Source organism: Cyanistes caeruleus, chromosome 30 (genome assembly GCF_971803275.1).
Source record: "Cyanistes caeruleus chromosome 30, bCyaCae1.hap1.1, whole genome shotgun sequence".
Classification (NCBI taxonomy): Eukaryota; Metazoa; Chordata; class Aves; order Passeriformes; family Paridae; genus Cyanistes; species Cyanistes caeruleus.
The window spans coordinates 2,798,731-2,812,956 of NC_141730.1; the positions used below are offsets into that span (position 1 = coordinate 2,798,731).

The following is a 14,226-nucleotide window of genomic DNA, read 5'->3' on the forward strand; positions in this document are numbered from 1 at the left end:
GTTGGGAATGACTGGGAATGGTTGGGAATGGTTGGGAATGACTGGGAATGGTTGGGAATGACTGGGAATGGCTGGGAATGGTTGGGAATGGTTGGGAATGGTTTGGAATGGTTGGGAATGGTTGGGAATGACTGGGAATGGTTGGGAATGGTTGGGAATGGTTGGGAATGGCTGGGAAATGGTTGGGAATGGTTGGGAATGGTTGGGAATGGTTGGGAATGACTGGGAATGGTTGGGAATGGTTGGGAATGACTGGGAATGGTTGGGAATGGTTGGGAATGACTGGGAATGGTTGGGAATGACTGGGAATGGCTGGGAATGGTTGGGAATGGTTGGGAATGGTTTGGAATGGTTGGGAATGGTTGGGAATGACTGGGAATGGTTGGGAATGGTTGGGAATGACTGGGAATGGTTGGGAATGACTGGGAATGGCTGGGAATGGTTGGGAATGGTTGGGAATGGTTTGGAATGGCTGGGAATGGTTGGGAATGGTTGGGAATGGCTGGGAATGACTGGGAATGGTTGGGAATGCTTGGGAATGGTTGGGAATGACTGGAAATGGTTGGGAATGGTTGGGAATGACTGGGAATGATTTGGAATGGCTGGGAATGGTTGGGAATGGTTGGGAATGACTGGGAATGACTGGGAATGACTGGGAATGGTTGGGAATGGTTGGGAATGACTGGGAATGGTTGGGAATGGTTGGGAATGAGTGGAAATGACTGGGAATGGTTGGGAATGACTGGGAATGGTTGGGAATGACTGGGAATTCCTGGGAAATGGATCAGGAATCCCAGGTTCGATCCTGCTGGGAATTCCGCTGGGAATCCTTGGTAGGAGCCAAGGATTGTTTCAAACTCTGGGAATTTGGGATGAGGATGGAAGGAAGGATTGGGAAGGAATTTTCCAGGCTGGATTCGGGATCAAAACACCCCGGAAAAATCCGGGGCCGTTCCCTCCGGGATGAATTTTTAATATGGAAAAGGAGGAGGAGGAAACCGGAGCTTTTCCATAAATTATGGATGAGGAAACTCCTGGAAACGATCCAGAAAAAACCGGGGAGACTCCAGCCCTGGATCCCAAATATCCCTCAAAAATCCCGGAATTCTTGGAAGCGTTGGGTGGTTTTCCCTGTGGAATCCAGGAATTCCGTGGAAAAAGCTGGGAAAATTGACGGGAAATGATCCCGAAACTCAAAATTTGGGATCATTTCCCATCAATTTTCCCTCCGGGTGGGGTCCCAACCTGGTTGTCCCGTTTTTTTTTATGGGAATTTTTGGGAATTTTGGCCCCAGGATTCCCGGTTTTCACATGAGGAAGCTCCACTGGATCCCTTTCAGGAAGGAAATCGTGGAATGATGGAGTCCAAGCCCTGGAATTTCGGGATATTTGGGATGGGAATCCCTTGGGATAGGGCTTGGAGGGAAATGCGGCAATCGCAGGAAAATTCTTGGGAGAAATCAGGAATTCCTCCGCGATTCAAATGGCCCCAAAAATTGGGATTCGGGGAATTTTCCGGATCGTTTCCATGGGGATGCTGAAATTAGGGATAAACTGGAATCCAGGGAAGGAGGAAAAACACGGATTTGGTGATGGAACAGGTCAGAAATCCAAGGAATTCGGAGCTGGATCCATCCTGGTCCTTCTGGGCTGGGATAATGAATCCCGGAGAGGAGGAAAACCGGGAAAAACCCTGGGAATTCTGCTCCGCTTTGATCCCATTCCTCTTGAGATCCGTGGGATTTTCCTTCCCGGGAAAAATCCGCGGGAATTCCAAGGGGATGGGACCAAAATAAAAAAAAACAAAACTTGGGAATTGCTGGAAGCGAACCCAGAGCTAAACTTTGCTTTTTTCTCCCCCTTTTCCCTTTTTCCTTCCTCTCTTCCCTATGGAAAAAAACCAAAAAATTCCCAAAAAACTGCCCCAAATCCCCCCTTTTTTTCCTGCTTTTCCCAGGAATTCTCCTCGAGTACGGAAAGCCTGGATAAATCCCTGGCTCCCGTAAGTTCCGATCCCATTTTCCGGAGGTTCCCTCTTTCCTGCCGCAGCATTTCCTCCATTTCCAACCCCTCTGGAATTTCCCAGCATTCCCCAAATATTCCCAAAAAAACCACCAAAACCTCGGAATGGGAATTCCAGAAAAATTCATTCTTGTTGGATAAAATCAAGGAAAAAAAAAAAAAAATCCCATTTTTCCCATCAAAACCCATCTGGGAATGAGGAAATTCCCGTTTTTCCCGTGCAGGTGGAAGAGGAAATGCTGTTTTCCCTTGGAATTCGGCTCCCAAAAAATTCTCGGCCGGATGGGATTAATTTGCTTTTTTTTTTTTTTTTTCCATGATTTTTTTTGTTTTTTTCCCCAACCAATCATTCCTTGATTTCATTAATTCCTTTTTTTTTTTTTTTCCATGGAAATTCCAATCGAATCCTGGCGTTTTTTTCCCTGATTTTTCTCTCCAGAATGAGCCCTTTTCCCGTTTTTTTTGGGTTTTTTTTTTTGGAATCTTTCCCTCCTCTTCCCGATGGGAATGCCTAGTCCATGATTTCCTCCAGCACGGGGATTTTTGGGGGAGAATTCCATGATTTTTTTTTTTTCCCGGGAATTCCTGGATTCCGGCCCGGCTCTGATCCCGCCGGCGATTCCCGGGGATCGTTCCCACGCCCGGATTTGGGAATTTTGTTGGGATTCGATCCCAAATTTCGGGCTCATCCCAAATCCTGCTGCTTTTTAGGGATAACGGGATGAGCTCCAAGCCCCAAATTCCCACCCAAAATTCCAGGAATTCCTTGATTTCCGCCCATTCCAACGGCTCCTCTCCGGGATTATTTTTTTTCCGGGAATCGACGGAAAACTGGGATAATTCATTCCCTACGGAATGTTCTGCAGGAATAATGGGAAGTCCTGGTGTGGGAAGGATCCTCGGGAATGCTGGGATGAGGAACGGGATGAAGAGGGGAAATTCCCGGTGGAATTTCCCTTTGGATTGGGATGGGATGGGATGAAGAGGAGAATTCCCGCCTGGAAAACGAAGAGGAAAATTCCCTTTGGAATGGGATGGAATTTCCCTCAGGAATGGGATGAAGAGGAATTTTCCCTCTGGAATTCCCCTTTGGATTGGGATGAAGAGGAATTTTCCCTCTGGAATTTTCCCCTCTGGAATTTCCCTCTGGAATGGGATGGAGAGGAATTTTCCCTCTGGAATTTTCCCTCTGGAATTTTCCCCCTGGAATTTCCCTCGGGAATGGGATGAAGAGGAATTTTCCCTCTGGAATTTTCCCCTCTGGAATTTCCCTCGGGAATGGGATGAAGAGGAATTTTCCCTCTGGAATTTTCCCCCTGGAATTTTCCCCCTGGAATTTTCCCCCTGGAATTTCCCTTGGGAATGGGATGAAGAGGAATTTTCCCTCTGGAATTTTCCCCCTGGAATTTCCCTTTTGGATTGGGATGAAGAGGAATTTTCCCTCTGGAATTTTCTCCTCTGGAATTCCCCTTTGGATTGGGATGAAGAGGAATTTTCCCTCTGGAATTTTCCCCCCTGGAATTTCCCTCGGGAATGGGATGAAGAGGAATTTTCCCTCTGGAATTTTCCCCCTGGAATTCCCCTTTGGATTGGGATGAAGAGAAATTTTCCCTCTGGAATTTTCCCCTCTGGAATTTTCCCTCTGGATTGGGATGAAGAGGAATTTTCCCTCTGGAATTTCCCCTCTGGAATTTCCCTCGGGAATGGGATGAAGAGGAATTTTCCCTCTGGAATTTTCCCCTCTGGAATGGGATGGAATTTCCCAGCGCCTCCGGCTGGAAGAGCCAAGATTCCCAAGTTTTCCCACTGGGAAATCCCGGAATTCCAGAGGCTCCGAACGGATCCCGGCACCGCTGGAATATTCCTGAGGTTGGGAGAAGATCCTTGGGAAGCGTTTTGGGATCCCGGGAATCCAAAATCTCCCCCGGATCCAGAGGGATCCCCGGATCCATCCCAGATCCCCAAATTCCTTGGGATATTCCGCCGGGAAAAGCTTTTCCTGGAATTCCGAGGGGACAGAATCCACGGAAAACCTGGACGGGAGGATCCCGAAGCTCAGAACCGCCGGAATTCCGCGGGAAAATCCGGGAAGCATCCCGCTTCCCGCGGGAACGGGATTCAATCCACGGAGAGCCGCTGGAATTTTTGGGATCCGGCCGCGATCGGGAACCTCTGGAATATTTCTCCAGCTGGGGGCGGGGAAGCCGAGCGTTATCCCGGAATTCCTGAGGGAATTTTTGGACATGGACTAGAAACCCAACGGATTCCCGGCTGGGAATGCCCATCCCCATCCCTCTTTTCCCTGATTTTTCCCGATCCTTCGTGCGATATTCCCGGTTTTCCCGGGTTTTTTTTTTTTCCCGTTGCTTCCCCGTTCCCGATTCGTGGCTTCCTGCATGCGCCTCTTCCAGCATGATCCCGAAAAATCAGCTGTTCCCGAGGTTTGGGAATGTGGAGCGGGAATTTGGGATCGACGAGGGGGGAGGGAGGGAGGGGCTCCTGCATCCAAAGGGAAATCCCGGATCCCGGTGGGATTGTTGGATTGGGACGCCTCGGGAATTGATCCCGGGGATCCCGGTCATCCCAAATCCTGGGAATCTGGGTTATCCCAAATCCCGGGAATCTGGGTCATCCCAAATCCCGGGAATCTGGGTTATCCCAAATCCCGGGGATCCCGGTCATCCCAAATCCCGGGAATCTGGGTTATCCCAAATCCCGGGAATCTGGAGGGGGATCCAGAGGAATGGGAGAGAGGATCATCCCAAAAATCCGGGAATTGGGTCATCCCAAATCCTGGGAATCTGGAGGGGGATCCAGAGGGATGGGAGAGAGGATCATCCCAAATCCCGGGAATCTGGAGGGGAATCCAGAGGGATGGGAGTCAGGATCATCCCAAATCCATGAGATCCAGATCCTCCCAAATCCTGGGAATGGGAATAGTCCCAGATCCCAGGAATCCGCTGAGAACGTCGGCTCTGGAATTCTGGGAGGAAGGAAAAACCACTGGGGAATGGGTGGGGATCCCAAATTTCCGGGATCTGGGAAGAGGGAGGGGAAGGGAAGGGAGAAGGGAAAAAGTGGGAAGAGGGAAAAGTGGGAAAAGTGGGAAGAGGGAAGGACAGGAATGAGGGAAGAGCAGGAATTTGTTCCCAATAAACCAGTGACGTCATCTTCATTTCCCTCCCGTTTTCCCACCTTTTTTCCATGGAATCCCTTTCCCATCCAACCTGGCTGAGCCTGGAATGGGAAGAGCAGGAAAAGGGAAGATCAGGAAAAGCAGGAAAAGGGAAGAACAGAAATGAGGGAAGATCAGGAATTAGGGAAGGACAGGAATGAGGGAAGAGCAGGAATTTTCTGTCACTATTGACATCACCTCCCCTCCCGTTTTCCCACCTTTTTTCCATGGAATCCCTTTCCCATCCAACCTGGCTGAGCCCGGAATGGGAAGAGCAGGAAAAGGGAAGAGGGAAAAGCAGGAAAAGGGGAAGATCAGGAAAAGGGAAGATCAGGAATTAGGGAAGGACAAAAACGAGGGAAGATCAGGAATTGGGGAAGGACAGGAATGAGGGAAGAGCAGGAATTTTCTCCCACTGTTGACATCACCTCCCCTCCCGTTTTCCCACCTTTTTTCCATGGAATCCCTTTCCCATCCAACCTGGCTGAGCCCGGAATGGGAAGAGCAGGAAAAGGGAAGATCAGGAAAAGCAGGAAAAGGGAAGATCAGGAAAAGGGAAGATCAGGAAAAGCAGGAAAAGGGAAGATCAGGAATTGGGGAAGGACAGGAATGAGTGAAGGACAGAAATTAGGGAAGAGCAGGAATTTTCTCCCACTGAAACCCACTGACATCACTTCCACTTCCCTCCCCTTTTCCCACCTTTTTTCCATGGAATCCCTTTCCCATCTGGCCCGGCTGAGCCGGGAATGGGAAGAGCAGGAAAAGGGAAGAGGGAAAAGCAGGAAAAGGGGAAGATAAGGAAAAGGGAAGATCAGGAATTAGGGAAGGACAGGAATGAGGGAAGAGCAGGAATTCGCTCCCAGTATTGACATCACCTCCCCTTCCCTCCCGTTTTCCCACCTTTTTTCCATGGAATCCCTTTCCCATCCGGCCCGGCTGAGCTTGGAATGGGAAGAGCAGGAAAAGGGAAGAACAGAAATTAGGGAAGGACAGGAATTAGGGACAAGTGGGAATTGGGGAAGGACAGAAACGAGGGATGAACAGGAATTTTCTGTCACTGTTGACATCACCTCCCCTTCCCTCCCGTTTTCCCACCTTTTTTCCATGGAATCCCTTTCCCAGCCGGCCCGGCTGGCTCCGGAGCGGGAATTCATCAAATCCCTGATGGCCATCGGGAAGCGCCTGGCCACGCTCCCCACCAAGGAGCAGAAGACCCAGCGCCTCATCTCGGAGCTGTCCCTGCTCAACCACAAACTGCCGGCGCGCGCCTGGCTGCCCACGGCCGCCTTCCAGCACCACGTGGTCAGGGTGCCGCACTCCCAGGCCGTGGTGCTCAACTCCAAGGATAAGGTAGGGAAAACGGGATTTGGGAATGAGATTTGGGGTTTGGGAATGGTGGGAATGGGATTTGGGATGGGATTTGGGGTTTGGGAATGGTGGGAATGGGATCTGGGAATGGTGGGAATGGTGGGAATGGGATTTGGGATGGGATTTGGGATTTGGGATGGGAAATGGGATTTGGGAACGGTGGCGGTGCCGCCTTCCAGCACCACATGGTCAGGGTGCCGCACTCCCAGGCCGTGGTGCTCAACTCCAAGGATAAGGTACAGAAAAATGGGATTTGGGAATGAGATTTGGGGTTTGGGAATGATGGGAGTGGTGGGAATGGGATCTGGGAATGGTGGGAATGGTGGGAATAGGATTTGGGACACGTGGTCAGGGTGCCGCACTCCCAGGCCGTGGTGCTCAACTCCAAGGATAAGGTAGAGAAAAACGGGATTTGGGAATGAGATTTGGGGTTTGGGAATGGTGGGAATGGGATTCGGGAATGAGATTTGGGATTTGGGAATGGTGGGAATGGGATTCGGGATGGGATTTGGGGTTTGGGAATGGTGGGAATGGGATTTGGGATGGGATTTGGGGTTTGAGAATGGTGGGAATGGGATTTGGGAATGGTGGGAATGGGATTTGGGACCCGTGGTCAGGGTGCCGCACTCCCAGGCCGTGGTGCTCAACTCCAAGGATAAGGTACGGAAAAACGGGATTTGGGAATGGGAAAACGGGATTTGGGATTTGGGAACGGTGGGAACAGGATTCAGGATGGGATTTGGGATTTGGGAATGGTGGGAAAGACTTGGAAGTGTCAACTCCAGGACTGGGAATGTTGGGTCAGCTGGAATTGGACACAAACCCCTGAGAACCTCCAACTTCCACCCCCCTCTGGAATCTCCCCCTTTTCCTCCCTGTCCAAACCCACGGATCCAACAACCCCGGGAATATCCGGGAATATCCGGGAATGTCCGGCATTCCCAAATCCCCGCTTTTCCCAGGCTCCCTATTTAATCTACGTGGAAGTCCTGGAATGCGACAACTTCGACACGGCCAGCGTCCCGGCGCGGATCCCGGAGAACCGCATCCGGAGCACGCGCTCGGCCGAGAACCTTCCGGAATGCGGGATGGGCCCGGAGCAGAGGGCCGGGAGCTTCAGCACCGTCCCCAACTACGACAACGACGACGAGGCCTGGTCCGTGGATGACATCGTGGAGCTGCAGGTGGAGGTGGGAATGATGGGAATGGGCTTTTCCAGAAGGTTCTGGGAGTTCTGGTGGCTCCATGAATGATGGGAATGGGCTTTTCCAGAAGGTTCTGGACACTGTGGTGGCAGCAGGATGGTGGGAATGGGATTTTCCAGAAGGTTCTGGGTCACCAGGATGGTGGGAATGGTGGGAATGGGCTTTTCCAGAAGGTTCTGGGCGTTCTGGTGGCTCCAGGATGGTGGGAATGATGGGAATGGGCTTTTCCAGAAGGTTCTGGACACTGTGGTGGCAGCAGGATGGTGGGAATGGGATTTTCCAGAAGGTTCTGGGTCACCAGGATGGTGGGAATGGTGGGAATGGGCTTTTCCAGAAGGTTCTGGGCGTTCTGGTGGCCTCATGAATGATGGGAATGGGATTTTCCAGAAGGTTCTGGGCGTTCTGGTGGCTCCAGGATGGTGGGAATGATGGGAATGGGATTTTCCAGAAGGTTCTGGACACTGTGGTGGCACCATGAATGATGGGAATGGGATTTTCCAGAAGGTTCTGGGTCACCATGGAAGTGGGAATGTTGGGAATGGGATTTTAATGGGATTTGATGGGATTTTAATGGAATTTGATGGGACTTTAATGGGATTTTAATGGGATTTGATGGGATTTTTATGGGATTTCACAGGATTTTATGGGATTTGATGGCATTTTAATGGAATTTGATGGGATTTTATGGGATTTGATGGAATTTAGTGGGATTTGATGGGATTTTTACAGGATTTCACAGGATTTTATGGGATTTGATGGGATTTTTACAGGATTTCACAGGATTTGATGGGATTTGATGGGATTTTTACAGGATTTCACAGGATTTGATGGGATTTGATGGGATTTTTATGGGATTTCACAGGATTTTATGGGATTTGATGGCATTTTATGGGATTTGATGGGATTTTAATGGAATTTGATGGGATTTGATGGGATTTGATGGGATTTTAATGGAATTTGATGGGATTTTATGGGATTTGATGGGATTTTAATGGAATTTGATGGGATTTTAATGGGATTTGATGGGATTTTATGGAATTTGATGGGATTTTGATGGGATTTTGTGGGGTTTTCCCGGGATTCCCGCAGCTCCCGGAGATGCACACCAACAGCTGCGACAACATCTCCCAGTTTTCCGTGGATTCCATCACCAGCCAGGAGAGCCGGGAGCCCGTCTTCATCGCCGCCGGAGACATCCGGTGAGCCGGGGGAAAATCCCGGGATTCTGGCATTCCCCAGAGGGAAAAAATCCGGAATTTTCCCTCAAAAAAAAAAAAAAAAATCCGCAAAATTCTGGAATTTCCCAGAGGGGAAAAATCCAGGAGTTTTCTGTCGTAAATATTCCCTGGAATTCCGGGAATTTTCCCGCGTAAAATCCTGGAATTCTGGCATTACCCAGAGCAAAAATCCAGGAATTTTCCCTCCAAAAAAATCCCTTGGAATTCTGACGTTGCTCTGGGGATTTTCCCTCATTAAAAATCCCCCGAATTCCGACGTTTTTTCCGGGAATTTTCCTTCATAAAAAACCTGGGAATTCTGACATTGCTCTGGGAATTTTCCCTCATTAAAAATCCCTGGAATTCCGACGTTTTTCCAGGAATTTTCCTTCATAAAAACCCCTGGAATTCCGCCATTTTTCCGGGAATTTCCCCCCATTAAAAAACCCTGGAATTCTGCTGTTTTTCCGGGAATTTTCCTTCATAAAATCCCCCGGAATTCCGCCATTTCTCTGGGAATTTTCTTTCATAAAAACCCCCGGAATTCCCTCGTTTCTCTGGGAATTTCCCCCCATTAAAAATCCTGGAATTCCGCCGTTTTTCCGGGAATTTCCCCTCATTAAAAATCCCTGGAATTCCGCCTTTTTCCGGGAATTTCCCCCCATTAAAAATCCCGGAATTCCGCCGTTTTTCCGGGAATTTCCCCTCATTAAAAATCCCGGAATTCCGCCGTTTTTCCGGGAATTTCCCCCCATTAAAAACCCCGGAATTCCAACGTTGCTCCAGGAATTTTCCTTCATAAAAACCCCCGTAATTCCGTCGTTTTTCCGGGAATTTCCCCCCATTAAAAATCCTGGAATTCCGCCGTTTTTCCGGGAATTTCCCCTGAGGGTTGGGAATTGTCCCGGCAGGCGGCGGCTGTCGGAGCAGCTGGCCCACACGCCCACCTCATTCCGGAGGGATCCCGAGGATCCGTCGGCCGTGGCCCTCAAGGAGCCCTGGCAGGAGAAAGTCAGGTGGGGAAAATTCCCGGGAATTCCACGGGAATTCCGTGGGGAAAAAAAAACCCCGGGAATCGACGGCGGCCCCGCCCCCATCCGGGGGTTTGCCCAAATTCCCGGGATTTTCCGGGCGGATCCGAAGTCGGAAGGGTTGGGATTGTCCCGGGATAAAACCTGGGGGAGAAAGCGGGAGAATTCCCGGGATGGAGGAATTTGGGGAGGTCTCGTCCGTGTTCCTGGTGGGATTTTAATGGGATTTGATTGGGATTTTAATGGGATTTGATTGGGATTTGATTGGGATTGTAATGGGATTTTATGGGATTTTAATGGGATTTTAATGGGATTTGATAGGATTTGATTGGGATTTTAATGGGATTTTATGGGATTTTAATGGGATTTTAATGGGATTTTAATGGGATTTGATTGGGATTTTAATGGGATTTTAATGGGATTTGATTGGGATTTGAATGGGATTTGATTGGGATTTTAATGGGATTTTAATGGGATTTGATTGGGATTTGAATGGGATTTTATGGAATTTTAATGGGATTTTAATGGGATTTTAATGGGATTTGAATGGGATTTGATTGGGATTTTAATGGGATTTTGATGGGATTTGATTGGGATTTGATTGGGATTTGAATGGGATTTTAATGGGATTTTAATGGGATTTGATGGGATTTTAATGGGATTTGATGGGATTTTAATGGGATTTGATTGGGATTTTAATGGGATTTTAATGGGATTTGAATGGGATTTGAATGGGATTTTGATGGGATTTGATGGGATTTTAATGGGACTTGATGGGATTTGATGGGATTTTAATGGGATTTGATGGGATTTGATGGGATTTTAATGGGATTCGATGGGATTTGATGGGATTTTAATGGGATTTGATGGGATTTTAATGGGATTTTAATGGGATTTTGATAGGATTTTAATGGGATTTGAATGGGATTTGAATGGGATTTTAATGGGATTTGATTGGGATTTGACTGGGATTTTAATGGGATTTGATGGGATTTGATTGGGATTTATGGGGATTTGATGGGATTTGATGGGATTTTAATGGGATTTGATGGGATTTGATGGGATTTGATGGGATTTTAATGGGATTTGATGGGATTTGATGGGATTTTAATGGGATTTGATGGGATTTTAATGGGATTTTAATGGGATTTTGATGGGATTTTAATGGGATTTGATTGGGATTTTAATGGGATTTGAATGGGATTTTAATGGGATTTGATTGGGATTTGATTGGGATTTTAATGGGATTTGATGGGATTTTAATGGGATTTTAATGGGATTTGATGGGATTTGATGGGGATTTTAATGGGATTTGATTGGGATTTTAATGGGATTTTAATGGGATTTTAATGGGATTTGATGGGATTTTAATGGGATTTGATGGGATTTGATTGGGATTTATGGGGATTTTAATGGGATTTGATGGGATTTTAATGGGATTTTAATGGGATTTTAATGGGATTTGATGGGATTTTAATGGGATTTGATGGGATTTGATTGGGATTTTAATGGGATTTTAATGGGATTTGATTGGGATTTTAATGGGATTTTAATGGGATTTTGATGGGATTTTAATGGGATTTGATGGGATTTTAATGGGATTTGATTGGGATTTGATTGGGATTTTAATGGGATTTTAATGGGATTTTGATGGGATTTGATTGGGATTTTATGGGATTTTAATGGGATTTGATGGGATTTTGATGGAATTTGATTGGGATTTGATTGGGATTTTAATGTGATTTGATGGGATTTTAATGGGATTTTAATGGGATTTTAATGGGATTTTAATGGGATTTGATTGGGATTTGATGGGATTTTAATGGGATTTGATTGGGATTTTAATGGGATTTTAATGGGATTTTAATGGGATTTTATGGGATTTGATGGGATTTTAATGGGATTTGATGGGGATTTGATGGGATTTTAATGGGATTTGATTGGGATTTTAATGGGATTTTAATGGGATTTTAATGGGATTTTATGGGATTTGATGGGATTTTAATGGGATTTGATGGGGATTTGATGGGATTTTAATGGGATTTGATTGGGATTTTAATGGGATTTTAATGGGATTTTAATGGGATTTGATTGGGATTTGATGGGATTTTAATGGGATTTGATTGGGATTTTAATGGGATTTTAATGGGATTTTAATGGGATTTTATGGGATTTGATGGGATTTTAATGGGATTTGATGGGGATTTGATGGGATTTTAATGGGATTTGATGGGATTTTAATGGGATTTGATGGGATTTTAATGGGATTTTATGGGATTTGATGGGATTTTAATGGGATTTTATGGAATTTTAATGGGATTTGATGGGAGTTTAATGGGATTTGATGGGGATTTGTTTGGGATTTTAATGGGATTTGATTGGGATTTAATTGGGATTTTAATGGGATTTGATGGGATTTGATGGGATTTTAATGGGATTTGATGGGATTTTAATGGAATTTTAATGGGATTTGATCGAATTTGATTGGGATGTTGTGAATTTCATGGGATTTTAATGGGATTTGATGGAATTTTAATGGGATTTGATGGGATTTTGATGGGATTTGATGGGATTTTAATGGGATTTTATGGAATTTTGATGGGATTTTAATGGGATTTAATGGGATTTTAATGGGATTTCATGGACTTGGATGGGATTTTAACGGGACTGGGTGGCACAAAGACAATTCCAGGGAATTCCCAGAGCATTCCCCAACCTGCAGATCCCGGGCTGATCCCGTTTTTCCCGATTTTTCCCCCTCAGGAGAATCCGGGAAGCCTCTCCCTACGGCCACCTCCCCTCCTGGCGCCTCCTCTCCGTCATCGTCAAATGCGGCGACGACCTCCGGCAGGAGCTGCTGGCGTTCCAGGTGCTCAAACAGCTCCAGGTGAGGAGATGCCCAAGGAATTCCCAACGGAATTCCCCATCCCTGAGAGATTCCCGCCATTCCCGAAAAAATTCCCGGGTTTTTAGGGATTTTTATGGAGTTTTTATGGATTTTTATGAAGTTTTTAGGGATTTTTTTAGGGCGTTCCAGGTGCTCAAACAGCTCCAGGTGAGGAGATGCCCAAGGAATTCCCAGAATTCCCGATCCCTGAGAGATTCCCGTCATTCCTGAAAAAATTCCCAGATTTTTATGGAGTTTTTATGGATTTTTAGGGATTTTTATGGATTTTTAGGGATTTTTTTAGGGCGTTCCCGGTGCTCAAACAGCTCCAGGTGAGGAGATTCCCAAGGAATTCCCAACGGAATTCCCCATCCCTGAGAGATTCCCGCCATTCCCGAAAAAATTCCCGGGTTTTTAGGGATTTTTATGGAGTTTTTATGGATTTTTATGAAGTTTTTAGGGATTTTTTTAGGGCGTTCCAGGTGCTCAAACAGCTCCAGGTGAGGAGATGCCCAAGGAATTCCCAGAATTCCCGATCCCTGAGAGATTCCCGTCATTCCTGAAAAAATTCCCAGATTTTTAGGGATTTTTATGGAGTTTTTATGGATTTTTATGGAGTTTTTACGGATTTTTATGGAGTTTTTACGGATTTTTATGGAGTTTTTATGGATTTTTATGGAGTTTTTTTAGGGCGTTCCAGGTGCTCAAACAGCTCCGTGTCCCTGTGGATTATTGCCGTTATTAATTCCCGTTATTAATTCCCGTTATTAATTATTAATCCCCGCAGTCCATCTGGGAGCAGGAGCGGGTTCCGCTCTGGATCAAGCCGTACCAGATCCTGGTGATCTCGGCTGACAGCGGGATGATCGAGCCGGTGCTCAGCGCCGTGTCCCTGTGGATTATTGCTGTTATTAATTCCTGTTATTAATTATTAATTCCCATTATTAATCCCCGCAGTCCATCTGGGAGCAGGAGCGGGTTCCCCTGTGGATCAAGCCCTACCAGATCCTGGTGATCTCGGCTGACAGCGGGATGATCGAGCCGGTGCTCAGCGCCGTGTCCCTGTGGATTATCCCCGTTATTAATTCCCGTTATTAATTCCTGTTATTAATCAATCCCCGCAGTCTATCTGGGAGCAGGAGCGGGTTCCGCTCTGGATCAAGCCCTACCAGATCCTGGTGATCTCGGCTGACAGCGGGATGATCGAGCCGGCGCTCAGCGCCGTGTCCCATTAATTATCCCCGTTATTAATTCCCGTTATTAATTCCCGTTATTAATTAATCCCTGCAGTCCATCTGGGAGCAGGAGCGGGTTCCCCTGT

General features: G+C 46.9%; 1 protein-coding gene across 6 annotated transcripts in view; it reads left to right on the top strand.

Moving 5' to 3' along the window:
• Positions 1-14,226, top strand: part of PI4KB (phosphatidylinositol 4-kinase beta) — a 28,343-nt gene that overhangs the window by 6,992 nt on the left and 7,125 nt on the right. For 4 of the 6 annotated variants that reach the window (XM_086866404.1, XM_086866403.1, XM_086866400.1 and 1 more), the window contains 5 exons: positions 6,320-6,547; positions 7,528-7,755; positions 8,860-8,969; positions 9,899-10,003; positions 12,782-12,905. In XM_086866404.1, coding sequence (XP_086722530.1) covers positions 6,320-6,547; positions 7,528-7,755; positions 8,860-8,969; positions 9,899-10,003; positions 12,782-12,905 — 795 coding nt within the window. Of the gene's footprint in view, positions 1-1,957; positions 2,003-6,319; positions 6,548-7,527; positions 7,756-8,859; positions 8,970-9,898; positions 10,004-12,781; positions 12,906-14,226 lie in introns of all 6 variants that reach the window. The other 2 variants (XM_086866401.1, XM_086866402.1) reach the window with 1 other exon arrangement.